General features: G+C 34.8%; 1 protein-coding gene across 1 annotated transcript in view; it reads right to left on the bottom strand.

The window, feature by feature from the left end:
- Positions 1-18413, bottom strand: part of Psmd14 (proteasome 26S subunit, non-ATPase 14) — a 95395-nt gene that overhangs the window by 37489 nt on the left and 39493 nt on the right. Inside the window, exons 4-6 of the mRNA XM_042683499.1 lie at positions 3621-3692; positions 3034-3153; positions 697-767 (exon numbers count right to left, since the gene is read on the bottom strand). Of these exons, the coding sequence (XP_042539433.1) occupies positions 697-767; positions 3034-3153; positions 3621-3692 (263 nt within the window). The remainder of the gene's footprint in view (positions 1-696; positions 768-3033; positions 3154-3620; positions 3693-18413) is intronic.

The following is an 18413-nucleotide window of genomic DNA, read 5'->3' as shown; positions in this document are numbered from 1 at the left end:
CTTTCTCAGAGCCAGTTTTTACCCTTTCAGCATTCAAGTAAATATCTACTCTTTAACTCCTTAGCTCTGGGAGTTGGATTTTCTAGGCACAGAGCACATTTTCAACAATGGACACCAGGATCCACTGTTGTGAAAGGATTAAATATCAATTAAACCAGCAGTAGAACTAGGAACTCAGTCAAAAACCAATTTGCACTGTTCTGCTCAGCTGCTGAGCCTTTTGCTAACATTAATTTTGAAGTTTTTTCCACAGTAGAAGAATTTGAGCAAGAGAATGACAACTATTGAGAGATTTGGTCTGAGGATAAAGACTTACAAATACTTGGGTTGTACTTTCTGTCTGTAAAACATATCTACAAACAAATATTCAAAATCTCATTTGCTTGCAATTCTCAAACATAAAATACACAAGTTCTTTCAATTACAAGTGACAAGACAGTAACTCCATATCGTAGACATAGTAAGCTTGAGCCCATGTCAAGAATTTTAATAAGAGGCAGTTTTCTGATGGCAGAATTCTTTCATTCTGGAGGGAAGAGATTAACACATAGGCAGAATATAACACTGATACTGACAGATACTATTATATCATCTACATGGCTTTATTTCCCCTAGGAATAATATTCACAAACACCTATTATTTTGAGGTTTCTAAAAATAAATTCCCTTTACAAAAAGACTATATAGAATACATACCTTCCAGTTTGCTTCAACATATCTAACATTTTAGCTTGGAACACTGGATCAACTGCTTCTACACTGACACCCTAGTGTAGAAAGAAAGAAAAATGATTGCTTTATATAACTTTAAAAAAAGATGTATTATAATGCCAATGGACAAAAACTCTACAAAAATGCTGTATATATTATTTTGGGGTATGAAAGTAATTTTACAGGATTTAATATTACTTAAGTCACTCAATCATAAGCCATATAACAATGAAATTCCTAAAACTGCTAAATACCAAACTGTTGCTGACTAATCATGTAAGTAAGACAACATTCAGGAGCCTTCAAAAATTTATAACTATTACTATGTCATTATCAGAAATACCAAATAATTTAAACCTACTACGACTTTTGGTTATACCTACTTTGACAAGCATACTTCCTAATGCCACTGTCTGATAACTAATAAAGACTACAAATATTCAATTATTATAATGGAACATATTTTTAAATTATGTAAACACTTTGAAGAATTCATTGCCTCAAATAAAAACAGTCACAAGAAAACTCCCTGATAGACTACGACCAAATACCATAAATGTTGCATTACTTTGTTAGTTCTACCAAAATAAGATTCTAATACCTGGAAAAATAAAAAGGGTTCATATCACTGGGCTCTGCGGGCTCATGCTTATTACCCTAGCTATTCAGAAGGTTGAAATCTTGAGTTTAGAGTCAGCCAGGGCAGATAAGACTCTTACTCCCAGGACTCTTACTCCCAATTAACCAACAATGTCAGATTTGGAGACATGGCTCAAGTGGTAGAGTGCCAGGCATTGGCAAAAAAGCCAAGTAAAGTGAAATCCTGAGTTCAAGCCCAAGGACTGGCACAGACATAAAAACATACATAAAAATGGAGCGAGGGAAGGGAGGCTCATTATTACCTATTTGGTATATTTGGTGATATATCACTGCCATTATAGTTCTTACAAGACTTCTTGTACCATCATAATCTAAATCAAATCTAGCTAAACAAATCAGTTAATATAAACCCTTCCTTCTTACCAAAGAAACAGTATATATTAAATTCCATTAACAATTACATCATTTGAGAATGTGAGTATAATATGCTGCTGGCGTAAGAATGTTTTTTTTTTGATTCTACTACAGTGTAAATATGAATATCAAAGTATTTTATTTTACATTGAAGTAATGATATTAAATGATCTTAAATCCTAAGAACCACATTTAACAGAAACAATTTTATTATGTGTTTCAATATACAAAGACATAAGTAATAACAGTCTAAAATTAAAATATAAATCTTATTTAATATGCAGAGTGTGATATATAGAATGTTTATATCTGAATGAACAAAAAAAAAAAAACATAATGGACATTCAAAGGGGCAAAATCAATAGATTAAATTAGTTTACCTCAATATAGTCACCTAGAAAAAAATGCCTATTTTTTGGTATTTTATATATAAATATACTGCATTCTATAACAACTACTTTACTTAAAATAATTGCTTCATATACACAATATCACCTAAAGATGATATTCGTTTCCTAGTATGAATTTTACCAAAGCAAATTCAGTAAGGATCTTTAGCTTTATGGCAATTCTTTATAATCAATTACAAGGCTCAGTGAGAAGTATTGCTGGCAGACAAAAATAAAAATTAAAAAATACACTTTTTTAAAAAAGAAAACAGATGAAAAGAATATATGAACCATCTTTTGGTGTATAGAATAATTATTGACTATAAAAATTGTTTTTAAACCTAAATATACTTCTATCTATACATGTTTAATGCATTAATCAAAAAGGCTAACCAAGACCAAAAAAAAAATAATACATTGTAAAGAGAATAAATAACTTTGAAAATACATATGAAATTTGGTACATATACATAAATTAACATGCCTGAGTAAAAGCAGCTAAGATATTCTACAATTCCATTCATCACCATAGTATCAAATAGGACATATTTCAGAATAACATAAACAAGACATGAGGATTAGTTAATGTATGTGCATTCAAATTTTAAATGAAAGTCTTTGAAATCTTTTGAACCAAGTATTCAAAGTAACCAAACTAATATTGTGCTTTTATAGAGTAACTTTTAAATCCAAAGTTTTGTTAATTAAAGCTAAGGGCTTAGTGTCAGCATTTTTAGACATATAAGAATGTCTGTCATTCTAAGACTAATGGTTTGCCCAATCCCGTTTAGAAATATACATTACTGTTATGATTAATTTTCCCTATTAGAAAGAGAAAATGATGAGAGTTACTTTGCAATGGAAAAGTAAGAGAAAAGAAACACATTTACTTGCAGCAGGCAACCAAAAAAGTACTCACTGTTCCTGACTGTGGCATAGCAAACACATCAATCACTCTGACCGTGTAATCATCAACAAATTCGCCAAGCATCAGACCCATAACTTCCATTGGAACTCCAGCACGTCCATGTTTTAGCATCTGTAAAAAAGAAGTTACTTACATTAAGAGAAAGCATTTTTCTCTGAAATGTTTAGTCCCCAAACCCTTTGAAGTAAAAAATGTTTCAATGGAAGCAAGTCTTTTTTATAAAGATGCCTAAATAATTATGTCTGAGAAGATTAAGGTGACCTATGGCAAAGTACAAGAGTGAAATTAACTGGGTGCTGGTGTGAACCTGTAATCCTAACTACTTAGGAGGCTGAGATCTAAGGATCTCAGTTCAAAGGTAGCAGAGGTAGGAAAGTTGGTGAGATTTTTATCTCCAATTAACTACTCAGAAAAAGCCAGAAGTGGCATTGTGACTCTAGTGGTAGAGCACTACCCTTAAGAAAAAGAAGCTCTGGAACAGTGCCTAGGCCCTAAGTACAAGTCCTAGGAGTGGCAAAAAAAAACAAAAACCAAAAAGTGAACTCAACATTTTCTAAACCATTACTTCACTTACTTACTTTTAACAGTGCCAAGGAAGAAATATAGACTTGTTCTGCTGTGTCTACTGCAGGAGCATCTGTAGGTGGGCCCTAGAAGCAAGTATATCAACTATTAATACACAGTGTAAGAGTTAAAAGTTACAAGCATTGTAAGCTTAATGGTTTTAAGAGTTCTGGAAATAACTGTCAAGCACTTTTTAAACTTAGTTACAACCCAAATAATCATAATATATTTGCAAGTATCAAACCTGAAGAAAACAGATAAAACTTAGCATTCAGGCAAGTTTCCAGTGGTCATAAAGTTGAAGTCTTTCAGCAATGCTTGGCTATAAAAATATTTCTAATAGCACCAACTGTCCACATTTGTTATCACAATTCGAGTACAATGTCAAAGTAAAATGTTTTGGACTAGCACAATTAATTGAAGAATCAACGCAAACAGCAAATCCTCTGAGACTCTTCAGTTTTAAATAGTCAGCATATAGATTAGAGCTATGGGATCACTTTGAAGAATGATGCTAGGGAAAGGGAAAGACTTCTGTTCCCTAGAGAACATGGTCTACACTTCAACTAGTAAAGTTGACCATATACACAACAGGTGTGAACAAACTGGCCAAGAAAGGTGTAGCTAACGTTTGTTTTAAAGGAATGGTCAGGAATCTGAAGTTTAATTTAACTTCAAACCATTAAAACAAATACTACTAGCTAGGCAACATATAGTCTCATGCCTATAATCTTAGCTAGATGAGATGAGAGCTGAGGATCTCTGCTTGAAGACAGCCTGGGCAGGAAAGGCTGTGAGACTGATCCTTACCTACAATTAACTACCACAAAAGAGCCAGAAGTGGTGCTATAGTTCAAATGGTAGACACTAACCTTGAGCAAGGAAGCTAAGGGCCAGTGCCTGAGTTCAAACTCCAGGCACAAAAAAAACAAACAAACAAAACCCCAGGCACAAAAAACAAACAAAATACCACAAATACTATCAATCATATCATGGGCTAATGAAGATAGTTTCTTCTGTAAAATTGTTTTCTATCATTAAGAAGTAAATCTCTTTGGACTATAATATTTGGCTACACAAAACAATTTACAGTTCTTACCTTCAAGATGCCTACAATTTTGTGGCTTTACCAAATATAACACATACTGAGATTTGATTTTATAATTGTCAAATCCTGTTTTCTTTATACTTCTCTGCCTGAAAATGTCTATTACAAATTACATTATAGTTAACTATTCAAATTCTAACACAATGCTTCCCTCAACTTCTTGTTTTTTTGTCAGTTTTCGGGCTTGAACTCTGGGCCTGGGCACTGTCCCTCAGCTCTTCAGCTGAAGGCTAGCGCTCTACCACTTGAGCTACAGAGCCACTTCCTCCCTCAACTTCTTAAAGGTCAATAAAAGACTTAGGACAGTGAGCAATTCAGCCCATTTTTCTCTATGTTCATTTTGCTTTTATACTTTTACTTACTGAAATTAAACAACTAGTTGGCTGATTATATTCCAAACTTATTAAGGTTTTATATACTTATAGCTCTACAGTATATTCTATCATTTTTGCTGGGGGAGTTGGTTTAAATGCGCATAATACTGTAAGGCTAAAGTACAAAAGGTTATAGATTTAAGTTTTCTTTAAATATAAGAATCACATACAAAAATTTCTTGCCTTGGCTGGGAAGGTGGCTCAGTGGTAGAGTGCGTGCCTTGCATGCATGAGGCCCTGGGTTCGATTCCTCAGCACCACATAAGCAGAAAAAGCTGGAAGTGGTGCTTTGAACTGAAGAGCTGAGGGACAGCACCCAGGGCCAAAGTTCAGTGCCACGACTGACCCACCCCCCCCCCCAAAAAAAAAATCTTGCCTTTTTTGGTGGGAAGGGGGGCGGTTACAAGTACTGGAGCTTTAACTCAGAGCCTCAAGCTCTCACTTAGCTTTGTTGCCCAAGGCTGTGGCACTCTAACACTGGAGCCACATTTCCACTTCCTTTTTTTTTTTTTTTTTTTGCTGGTTAATTGGAGATAAGAGTCTCACGGACTCATTTCAGGGCTGGCTTTAAATCTCAATCTTCAGATCTCAGCCTCCTGAATAGCTAGAATTTTAAGTGTGAGCCAATAACACCTGTCTTTATTTTCTTTTGAACACAGTATTGAAAAAACAACAAGCAAGCCCTATAACTATATATTTTAATAATAAATGATAGACAATGAAGTTAAAAATGACCAAATTCACTATTTTATCATCACTGAATGGATTTGCTTATCTTGCAAATAGGTAAGAATTTCTTTCAGAATGAATACACTGTAAGCTAAAGTACCATCAGGCTAAGCCAACTACAGAAGTTACTATAGTTTCAGTGATATGATTTTATTCAGTTAACTAATAAAGTTAAGAGAGATTATGTCCAGACCAGTAGTGACTTAGATGTGATGAGAAGTTTGAGGAACATTGGGATAATAAACACTATATTCATTAAAATAATACAAAGAACAAAGTTTAACTGGTATCAACTGCAGCTATTCATTCATCCTTTCTCAATTTGTCATAAAATAAGAAACTCTTTAGAAAACAAAAAAATTACACCATCATCCAAATGTATTCCTGACATCAAAGAAGAAAACTTTTTTTGTTGAGCATTATGCACAGCCATCTAGAAAAGTGGTGCATAGAATTCAATATGTGTCGGTTGGAAAGAATAAATGGATACATTAAAATTGGTTGGAAAGAATAAATGAACACACTGAAATACAACAGAACAGAAAAGGCCAGCAGTTACTTGTGAGAGAGGGAACAAGCCACATGCAATAAATATCTTAGTCAGCCATACCCCTCTTCCCACTATACTGGGGGGAAGCTAGGGCCTTAAGCATGCTTGGCAAATGCTTTATCATGCCCTTCAGCCTTTTTGTCTTTTTCTTCCTTTGGAGGGAAGGAGAATAAACCCAAATAGGGAAAGACAGAAGAAAGAAGGGAGGAAAGTAAGGGAAAAATACAGATATTAAGAATCTTAACTAGCAGAGAATATGTTAGGCTACTGCACTTCTTACATGTTCACCTTTTCAGAATATCATGCAACTAAGTAGTATAAAACAAAACCCAGCTAAGACCTTGAAAACTGAGTCCAGAAAGATCTTGTACAGCTACAGATTAAAAATGACTTGATTAGCCTCCATGGTAGGAAAATATGAGGGGCTGTAGACAATCAACATTTGTTGTCTTTAGAAATCACTCCTGGAGGCCAGCATTCTGATGATTCAAGAAGCCATCTAAAAGCAGGAATCATGAACAAAATTTTATGAAACTATGGTGTCAGTAAACACACAGGTTTCTTTGAAATATAAACTCAAATGTGGGCTGGGAAGGTGGCTCAGTGGTAGAGCACTTGCTTTGCATGCCAGAGGCCCTGGGTTCGATTCCTCAGCCCACATAAGCAAAAAGAAAAAAGCCGGAAGTGGTGCTGTGGCTCAAGTGGTAGAGCGCTAGCCTTGAGCTGAAGAGCTGAGGGACAGCGCCCAGGCCCAGAGTTCAGGCCCCATGACCGGACCCCCCCCCCCAAAAAAAAAAAAAAAAAAAATATATATATATATATATATATATAAACTCAAATGTAGTCAAGATGAAAAATAATCAAGAATTAAAATTACACTAAGAAAAGAAAGGATGCCAGGACAAACTGAATCAATACAAAATTTTCTTGCAAATGGAAGAGAAAATGGATTTTGAAAATACTGATTATTCTACTATTAAATAAGGACTGAAAATCTTTTTAAGTAAGTTTAAAGCTATAAAATTTAAACCATAATGTATGCCATATCAAGTTTCTGAAGAAAAAAAAAACTGATAGAAAATAAAACAATAGTAGAAACCAGCTATGGTGAGTGGCATCTTGTAATTCCAGCGTTTCTGGAGATAGAGATGAAGGATTACAAGACCAAGGCTATCCATGAGACTTATATGTCAAAAAGGAAAATAATGCTGAGCATGGTAGCCCACACCATACTCAACTCTTTGGGAAGCAGAAGCAGCAGGAATGATCTCCAAGTTCAAGGCCAGTCTCGAGTATGGAATGAGAATGTTTACAAAAACAGAAAACATGAAAACAATATAGACACTGGGCCACTTAGGAACCTGAGAGCTGAGAAATCGTGATTCAAAGCCAGCCAGGGGAGGAAAGTCCATGAAACTTTTATCTCCAATTAAACACCAGAAAAATGGTGGAAGTGGAGCTGTGGCTCAAAGTGGCAGAGTGCTGGCCTTGAGCAAAAGAGCTCAGGGACAGAGCCTAGGCCCGGATTTCAAGTCCCACTGCTGACCAAAAAAAGGGAAAAAAATATAGGAAGTGAAGAAAGGTAAAAAGTACCAAATCACATGATATAGTCAGATATATTAATTGTGAAAAATATCAACAGACTAAATGTCTTATTAAAACATAAAATGGGACTTTTAAATAGTGTATTGTTTTGTTGTTATACTTAAGGTGTTATACAAGAGGTTACTATTTCATAAGTCAGATAATGAGTAAATTTCTTTTTTGGACAATGTCAACCCTTCCTTTGCTTTCCCCCAGTCTCTCCCATCACTGCTCTTAAGTCGCATAGTTCATCTTCTGCCTAGTGATAGTGTATACTAATACTATGACTACATTTATTCAACCTTTCTCCTTTCCTTTCTATGCCCCACCATTGCTCCCTATAACAAACAAAAAAAAAAAGAAAGAAAGAAAAAAATACCACCACCACCACCAAAAAACACAATGTTTCCTCTGTGTTCCTCCCCTAAGGGTATCTATCCTCTTTAGTCTGACTATGTATGAATGCCGAGTTCTGTATAAGTTATCATGTCCAGTTATATTTGGATCTAGCTTCCATGTATGAAACAAAAACATTCAAAACAGATTTTTATATGAAAATTCATGTATATGCTATTTAAAAATAACAAAACAATTGAATAGTGACTCACACCTGTAATCCTTACTATTCAGGAAGCTGAAATCAGAGAAACTCAGTTCAAAGCCAGCCAAGGAAAAAAAGTCCATGAGACTCTTAGCACCAATTAACAACCAAAAAATTCAAAGTGTAGCTATGGCTCAAGTGGTAGAGCACTAGGCTTGAGCAAAAAAAGCTTAGGGACAGTATCCAGGCCCTGAGTTCAAGCCCTAGGATCAGCACAAAAACAAATAAGACTAAGCAAAATTTCTGTCAAAAGGATTTACAATTAATGTATTTTTAACTGAAATACTTGGAACCTAAAGTGCTTCAGATCTTGCAGTCTAGAACATGGAATATTTACATGGACTTTACCCATAGAACATCCCTAATTCAAGTATCTGAAATGGTCCCTCATATCTGAAACTTTAGAAAGGCTTAAACATTTTAGATTCTGAAGCACTTTAGCATCTAGATTAGTAATGCTCAACCTGTGTGGTCACTATGGTTTACTTATCTTGCTTCCCAGCAATAAATCATCTTTAAACTTCTCGGATAAATGGTTCATGTTTGATATAATAGTTTTTATTCATAATTTTTGTTTTCAAAGGGAGTTTGGCCTGTTTTTTCCCCATTATTCTTTTTTAGCAGTATAGCAGATTTATAAAATATTTTTTTAAATAAGAACTGTTTACAAGTTCTCCAATTACAAACTTTTCTATTTTCTATGGCCTAATAATCTGTGTATGTGCATAAATACCATGTCTTAAGAACTGGGGAGTGGGGCTGGGAAGGTGGCTCAGTGGTAGAGTGCTTTCCTTGCAAGCATGAGGCCCTGGGTTTGATGCCTCAGCACCACATAAGCAGAAAAGGCTGGAAGTGGTGTTGTGGCTCAAGTGGTGGAGCTCTATCTAGCCTTGAGTGCTAGAGCTAGCCTTGAGGCCCAGAGTTCAGGCCCCACCACTGACAAAAAAAAAAAAAAAATTGGGGGAGAGTTCATTACTAAAACATTTGGCTCTGGCACTTTTTTGGAGTTAATTGTTCTAACTTTTTCAGTGGTACTGATAGTCAGTTTACTTTTATTTTGCAATTAGATGGACTGCTACCCAAATCTATACTTTTACAGAAAATTTCACATTATTTATATTTCAAAGCTATCACCATAGAATTGAACACACTCTCTTTTCAGTTTTTTTTTGTTAATACTAGAAACATTTAAAATGAAATTTGCTTTTCTATAACATGCTATACCATCACCCACATGAATTAAGATTTATATTTTTAAAAACAAAACTATATGAAAAACTACGCCAAAAATACTAGTAAATGCCTACTAAGAAAGAAAAATGTTTGGTACATACCCAAACAAATCAATAAAACAAGGTAAAGTTGACACCATAATCTAAAATTTCTGAATATTAAAAAATTTAAAAGCAAAGCAAAACAAATACTCTAAAACAGCTATCACATTTATAACAATATCAATACAAATTAAAAACCACTAAAACCTAATTACAAAAGAAATGCATGATGAAATAACTATGAAAAAATGTTCATCTCTAGTTGACCTTCTTTAATTAAAGAAATACCAATTAACACATTAAGACATTTATTATCTTACATAACAAGTTTTACAATGTCCAATTTTGGAGAGGGTGTAATAAGGATATTCAAAAGCCTTGGTAGGAATGTGAATTGGTACAATCTATCAAAAGCAGCCAAACAAGGTACAAATTTTAAAGGTGTACAAACTCTGTAAACCACTTTTTCATTCCTATAAATTATTTCAGTAAATAAGCAGAGCTGTTTTTAAAAGCCAAAATGTTTATAAAAATCCTTTTGATATTGAAAAATAACCTAAGAATTTAACCTATAATTAAAGAATATTGTTAAAAGTACCTTCTTCTGATGGCTCTAACCACCTTAAACAGCAATATAATCTTAAAATAAAAACAAGTACCTTATTCTGCTGTTTACTGAATATTTTAACTATATTCTTTTTTTTTTTGGTCATTATGGAGCTTGAGCTCTGGGCCAGGGTGCTGTCCCTCAGCTCTTCAGCTCAAGGCTAACAGTCTACCACTTGAGCCACAACACCACTTCTGGTTTTCTGAGTGGTTTATTGGAGATAAGAAACTCAGGGACTTTCCTGCCCAGGCTTGCTTTGAACCATGATTCTCAAATCTAAGCCTCTTGAGTATCAAGGATTACAGGCATGAGCAACCAGGGCCTAGCCTTAACTATATTCTTAAAGGGTCCTCCCCCAAAGTAAAAAGAGGCCAAAGTTGTAGAGGAAAAAGACACCTTGTACAATGTTGGTGGAAAAAATACACACACACACACACACACACACACACACACACACACACACTAATGTCAGTCCTAGGGCTTGAACTCAGGGCCTGGGCACTGTCCCTTAGCTTTTGGATTCTGAAACATTTCAGCATTTGGATTAGTGATGCTCAGAATATCAATAAAAATAAAAGATTATAATCTCTCTTCTGGGTTTTACACTCAAAGGAAACAAAATTACTACAAAAAAAAAAAATCTGAGCTCAAGGCTAAAGCCCTTACTCTCTTGATCCACAGTATCATATCTGGTGTTTTGCTTGTTAATTAGAGATAAGCAACTCATGGACTTTCTTGCCCTGGTTGGCTTCAAATGCAATCTTTTTTAACTTCCTGACTAGCTAGGATTACAGGCATGAGCCTCTAGCACCTGGCCTGAAACATAAATTATTTAGTCAATGTAAAAAACAGTATGAACTCACTTGAAATAACAATAAACAGAACTACAAGACAACTCTAATTTCTTCTGGGTTTTGTACTCAAGGAAACAAAAATCACCATAAAAAAATACCTGAGCGCCCATACTCACTACAGCCATTGCTATGTAGAACTTTGGACAAGTATGGATATCTACACTGGCATATTATTCAGCCATAAAAGAAGAAAACCTTGCTTTTTGCAACAACATAGATGAATCTTGAGGATGTTATGTTAGGTGAAATAAGCCATGTAGAGAAAGACATGATTTCATCTATACTCAGAATCTGGAAACGTTGAACTCATAAAGAGAATATAATGGTGGTTACCAGAGGTAGGAAAAGTGGGAAAAGGAAATGTAGGTCAAAGATTTTGAGTAAATTCAGGAGATCTAATATATACACAGTGAGGTAGCATAAGCTATGATTTTGATAATTTTATTACAAAATGCAAATGTAGCAACTGTATGCCTTATGATCACAAAGGTTTGGTTTTTTTACTTATAAAGCTGGGAGTACAAAAAAGAAAGCTAAGTGAATGGTACACAAGTGACATATATGTTCTGATAGAGATAGATTTCTTTTGGGTGGCTCTGATATTAGTAAGTTAGGAATTAATCTATAAAACAACTAGGTAGGCTTATGTGTTTTCCAGCATGAAGTATTTTGGAGCATTTCAAGGATGGAGACTTTTCTGGCTCTAAGTAAGGGTTTTCAATTTTAAAGAATATTTCACTATCAAAATCTGAGTTACACAGGACAGAAAGATAACTTGAAAATAATGACATATAGGAAAATTTAAAAGAAGCATAGGAAGTTTGGAACAGAAAAGACTCTACAAGTTCTCTTTGATGTATCTAAAAACTACCAGAAGACAGAGTTTAGACTAATACTTCAAGTTGGATCCTCAATCAGTCCCATCAATATCACCTACAAACTTGATAGCAATGCCTATTTTTTTCTGAATCAAATTATATAAGACATAACCAAAAAAAAAAAAAAAAAATCAGAGTTTTAAAGAAGTACTGCCAGATAAAGCTTTTTACCATTAAAAAAAAAAAAAAAAAAAAAAAAAAGTACTGCCAGAGCTGGGAAGGTGGCTTAGTGTAAAGTGCTTGCCTTGCATGTGTAAAGCACGGGGTTCCATTCCTCAGCACCACATAAGCAGAAAAGGCAGGAAGTGGTGAAGCGCTAGCCTTGAACCTGAACAGCTGAGGGACAGTGCCCAGGCCAAGAGTTCAGGCCCCATGACTGACCCCCCCCCCCCCAAAAAAAGGGGAGAAGTACTCCCTAACCAGGTGCTGGTAGCTCACACCTGTAATCCTAGCCACCTAGAAGGCTGAGATCTGGGGATCACAGTTTGGGAAGTCAGCCAGACAGGAAAGACCATGAGACTCTTATCACCAATAAACTACTCAAAAAAAGCTGGAAGTGGCACTGTAGCTCAAGTGGTAGAGTACTAGCCTCGAGCATAAAGAGGCTCAAGGACAGCGCCCAAGTCTAGAGTTCAAGCCCCAGGACTAGCCAAAAAGGAAAGAAAGAAAAAGCACTGCAAGTGGTACTGATAGTCAGGGAGTTTGATTACCACTGTACTGTATAATATAGTCCAGTGGAAAGAAGCAAGGATCACAGTGGCCTGGAGTTCAATATGAGAAAAATTTTATATTAGTTCAAATCACCTATAGAGGAGCTAAACTTAGTGAGTTCCCTATAAGTTACTTAATTAACATCAAGTCCCAGGACTAGGACACACACACAAACGAATCTCATGTATTTAATTCTTATGCCCTACACAAATAAAAATACTAAGACATAGCTCTATTTTAAATATCAGCTAACATAAGAAAAAACAAACTATAGTCGGGAAAGGCAGTGCACAACTGTAACCCAGCATTCCGGAGGCACAGGAGGAGGATTAACTACTTTAAGGTTAGCCTGGGCTTAAAAAATTTTTTGAAAGAAAAAAACCAAATAAGTACGAGTCAAGAGGTTCAGTGAAAAGGGAAATACTAGGTAAGAGTGGTAAGGTCATGGATTAGAAAGTGCGAGTAATATGCTACAGCTTGATGTCTTTTTATCTTACCAAAGAAAGTTTCCAAGCCCCTTAAAGTTTTTAATTTTTCCTGCCCTTTTGTCTCATATTTCCAATACTGTTTCTTTGATTTACACTTAACTAAAATGGACATGTGATCAAAAATAAGAAAAATTATATATGTCCTGAATAATGTGCAGGATGTGAATCTTCTCAGTTGTTTTTCATTTACTGAAAACTTCTGTTTGACCACAGTAACAAGATTGAAAAGCACCTTTTTGGAGATTGAATATGATTTCAGGGGCTTTAGTAACAACTATAATAGTAACTAAGGAGGTACTTAAAGAAACAAAAAAATCAAGAACTAAAGAAAATCGGTCTATCCTTCACCCATTGCCACTGCAATATATCACTGTTAACAGATAAGTAAAATGGGAAACTCTCAAGGTCCTTTGACTTCATAGTCCACTATTAAATCTCAAAGCAATGTTTCCATTTGACAATGAGAATCTGGTTTACAGTTGTAAATTTCTGTAAAATATGATAAAGCCAAAATGCACATATCATTTACAAAGAAAAGAAAATGCTTTTTAAAATGTGAATCCTCAATACTTAATTACTACGAGCAACTTTGAAATCACTTAGGTCTGATTTTGTCTTATAAATGTTTACAATCTGTAAAACTGAAGAAATGTATAAGGCAGCTACCTATACAATTGAAGGGCAAATAGTAGTATAACCAGTGTTTTTCAAACATGAAAGTCTAACAAATCAGTGATGTAAAACCTCTTGTGAACTCCTGAACAGCATCAAATTTATCTTTGTACATAAAATTTTATCTGCCATATTGAGTAAACAGAAATTATTACCTGAGTCCACAAATTTTAGAAGTGATTATATTGAGACATGGTTATTTGGTTCTTATTGTTTTGTTCTCTCCTACCCTATCCAGGTTAAAAATCTGATCTAGCATAAAAAGCTGTGACTTTTATTTGGGTAGCCCTTGTTGACTAAGTGTTAAAAAAAAAGGCATTTGTCATTATAATAGTGTTACCTACTCAGGCCTTTTAACAAATTGGTTAACACTATTAGTTCCATTACTCCACCTTTCTCGTAGTGTGAACTGATATCAATTATTAAGCCAATTTTATTACTAAAATACCTGCTGATCAAACATACACCAAAATGTCACTTAGAATATATCTAAAATAATATTTCACCAAATTGCAGTATCCCCAAGAGATCTAAATACACAAAGTTATCTTAAAAATGACATTTCAAAAATTTTAAATATAGTTGTTCTAGTATTAAAATAGTACATAGGACTTATTTCATAATGGTTGTAAATAATGGAATATTTGATCACAGATTTTAGAACTATCCTTAAAAGTCTTGAAAAATCCAATAAGATACGAGTGTTTTAACAAAAAGAAAACAGAGTTAATTAACAAACAAAGGTGATTATATTTTAAAAACAAAATGAAACATAGGGCCAGGATATAGCTCAGTGGCAAAGGGCTTGCCTAGTAACTGCAATGTCCTGGGTTCAATCCCCCGTATCAATAAACAAAAAAAAAAATTAAAAAAAATAAAAGTTAAAAAAAAAACCCAAGACCTCCTTCCTCATATTTCAAATGTAAGCTTGTAATAATGAACAATTGACAGAATATAATTTTTAATTTTATTGCATCCAGTAAGCCTCAACAAATTATATCATAAAATTTAAAAATTTAATAAAACCACCTTCGATTTTCTTGATTAAAAAAATCCCTTAAAAATGAATACAAAATAAATTCAAACATATACAAATATCTACCACTATATTGTTTACCTCTTACCCAGCAAGGTAAGAAACAACCTTTTAATACTTTAATTTTGTGAGTATTAAACAAGTAGTGTGAAAAACACGCTGCATGTAAACTATTTCTACTGCTTGAGCTTCAATGACTAGCTGAGGCAACCTGTTATAGGAGGTGTTAATTGGCAATAGGAGTACAAGTCAGAAGCATGTTCCCTATCGTCCTAACCCAGCAAGGCTAGGTCATTAAAGTGGAAATGAATTCTTTCATGTCGACTTAACCCTTTCAGTGCATGATTTCAGCTATTTTCTCTCAATTAATTTTAAAAACAAAAACAAAAACAAATTGTTACTTTTTAAGAGTTAAAAAAAAGTTCCAAAAATAAACCCTTTGGCTGACAATTCCAGTGGCTATATTGTTCAGAAAAACAATGCAAGTTAATTGCGATGTAATACTGTAACTCCCCCCCGCAAAAAAATAAATTAATTGTATTTGCTTATTTTAACATCGAAAGGAAGATCTAGAAATAGCTTAGAATAGTTTCAGTCACACAGAATTTTGATACACTTGGGTTTGAGAATTCAACAACTGTACTATTAACAACCTTAATATTAATAGTAGGAGTATTTCTTTTATTCCCTTCACATCTATGTAAAAATTTCCAATAATAAAATGTTTTGGAACATATGAGTTAATACATCTTTTTAAGTATGTTTTATTATTCTGATAAGGTGCAGATCATAGCACACCCTGATGAATCGTTGCCAAAAAAAAGCCCAAATTCCTTTTATGGCATGATCTCAGGTTTCCAGATGGCACATTAATTCTTTAAAAAAGAAAAAAAAAAGGACAAAAGAAAGTAAGAATGGAAATGTCAAAATAATGATGTATTGCCTTTCAAATACCATATCTGTAACTACTAATATTCTCACATATTTTAATCATTACAGGAATTTAAAATAAACCTCAACTATATAAATAAAATTATAAAGATTAATACTAAAAATTATTAAAAATTAATGTACATATGCTACATCATACATCTGAGTAACCTTGAGAGTACTGACTTTAATAAAAACTCACAAAGAACTAGACATTTAAAAACCTATTATACCAAACATTACATACATGTGATATATCAATGGTTACCAATATTAAAGAAGTATAATTCTATCCACTGATGAATGACATATAGCTTGGCTCCTGAGTAGCTATAACTAATACATTTATTTATTTAAAACTTGATCAGGAAGGGCTAAGATAATGATAGGTATCAATATGGTTTAGTATATTACTAAACCATTTTATCCCTATTTCTTCTCACAGTACTCCTCTCAAGACACTCAGTTCTTTTCTTTTCCAAAACATTATTTCACTAGGCCCACTAAGATTCAGCATAGCAAACCTAAGTGACTACCCTAAGGCCAATATTTTGAGAATATAAAATTTTCAGTGGGGAACAGGATGTGGGGTAGGTGCTACAATAATGGGGGAGGCGGAAGTTGACAATATTTCCTGGTTATAAAAAAGCCTGATCAAAATACAGGCTAGTGGCCAGGTGCACAATACCCAATTGCAACACTTCTCTCTCCTCAAGACCACACTTGATAGTACTTGGAAACAATTTTCACCTACTTAAAAATGTCTATTGTACCTATAAACTATGCCATGATCACCAATCACTTCATACATCTATGAAATCTGTCCTACCAAAAAAGAGACAGTGTCCTCCATTCTGGGTGAATACCACTATTCTCTACTGTAATACTGACTACTTTTGTTTTAAAGCAATATTTACAGAGGATCAGTTCAAACTTCAAAAACCAAAAGGTAACTACAAACATTTGAGAACAGTGAATCATGCTCTTTTCTAACTAGAAATAAGGACCCATAATCAAGCCTTTTAGTGTTCTGTCCAATAGAGAGTATGATATCAGTCCTTTGTCCCATAATAGACACTTCAACTAGCATTAGAGTTCTTAAGCACTAGCAGTTCACACTTCCTTTTTAAAGTAATGTTCAAACACAGTATTTATTTGTGTTTAAATTTCAAAAGATAGCCAGATGCTGATGGCTCACACTTGTAATCCCAGCTACTCGGGAGGCTGAGATCTGAGAATCATAGTTCAAAGCCAGGCTGGGAAGGAAAGGCTGTAGACTCTTGTCTCCATTTAACCACCAGAAAACAAGAAATGATGCTGTGGTTCAAAGTGGTAGAGCACTAGTTTTGAATGAAAAAACTCAGAGACAGTGCCCAGGTCTTGACTTCAAGCCCTACCATGGACAACAACAACAACAAAAATAAATAAATAAATTCAAAACATAGAAAATACAGTTTACCACAGTGAGTTATTTTGTGAAGCATAATTAGCTCATCTTCTAAATTATTCTATGCAAAGCCATGTATGGAATATTATAAACACAGAAGACAATGAATACTAAGACAGAAGGCATATTTTTATTCATTCAACAACCACAGAGTCCATATAATGCCTTGTACTGGCTTACATACAGGCAGTTTACAGGTTTACAGTTCATGGCTATAATCCTAGTTACTCAGAAGGCTGAGATTTGAGGATTGGGGTTCCTGAAACCCTTATCTCCAATTAAGCACCAAAAAACCAGAAGTGAACTGTGGCTGAAGTAGTAGAGTGCCAGCCTTGAGCAAAAGACAGCTTCCAAACCCTGAGTTTAAGCCTCCAGGAATGGCACGGAAAAAAAAAAAGGTTCACAAAATAGAAGGCTGGCAAGAAATAGTAAAACCATAATTACAACACACTAGATCCAGAACAAAAGCAGAGGTGGGGCAGGGTGTATGTGTGTGTGTGGGGGGGGGGGCCCGGAAGGGGAGTTGGGGAGGAAAGGGATGGTAGGGGGGAAAAATAAAGGAGGGGCTCACAATGCTCCATAGGAAATGGACTCATTACCTTTCTCAAGTAACTGTAACCATTAAGAATAAAAAGCAGAGGCAGGGGGCTGGGAAGTTGGCTCAGTGGTAGAGCACTTGCCTTGCATGCCTGAGGCCCTGGGTTCGATTCCTCAGCACCACATAAGCAAAAAGAAAAAAGCCAGAAGTGGCGCTGTGGCTCAAGTGGTAGAGCGCTAGCCTTGAGCTGAAGAGCTAAGGGACAGTGCCCAGGCCCAGAGTTCAGGCTCCACAACCGGACCCGCCCCCCCCCCCCAAAAAAAGCAGAGACAGGTAAAATATGTAGGTCTTTCCTACGCACAAAGAAAGGGGTGTGTCAAAGTAGGACATGCCAAGAAAAGAAAATGACTCAAAAAGTCAGACATG

The sequence above is a fragment of the Dipodomys spectabilis genome, unplaced genomic scaffold, assembly GCF_019054845.1.
Source record: "Dipodomys spectabilis isolate Male_0828 unplaced genomic scaffold, ASM1905484v1 ptg000081l, whole genome shotgun sequence".
In the NCBI taxonomy this organism is placed as follows: Eukaryota; Metazoa; Chordata; class Mammalia; order Rodentia; family Heteromyidae; genus Dipodomys; species Dipodomys spectabilis.
The sequence above is the reverse complement of the archived record's forward strand: the minus strand, read 5'-3'. Positions and strand labels throughout refer to the sequence as shown.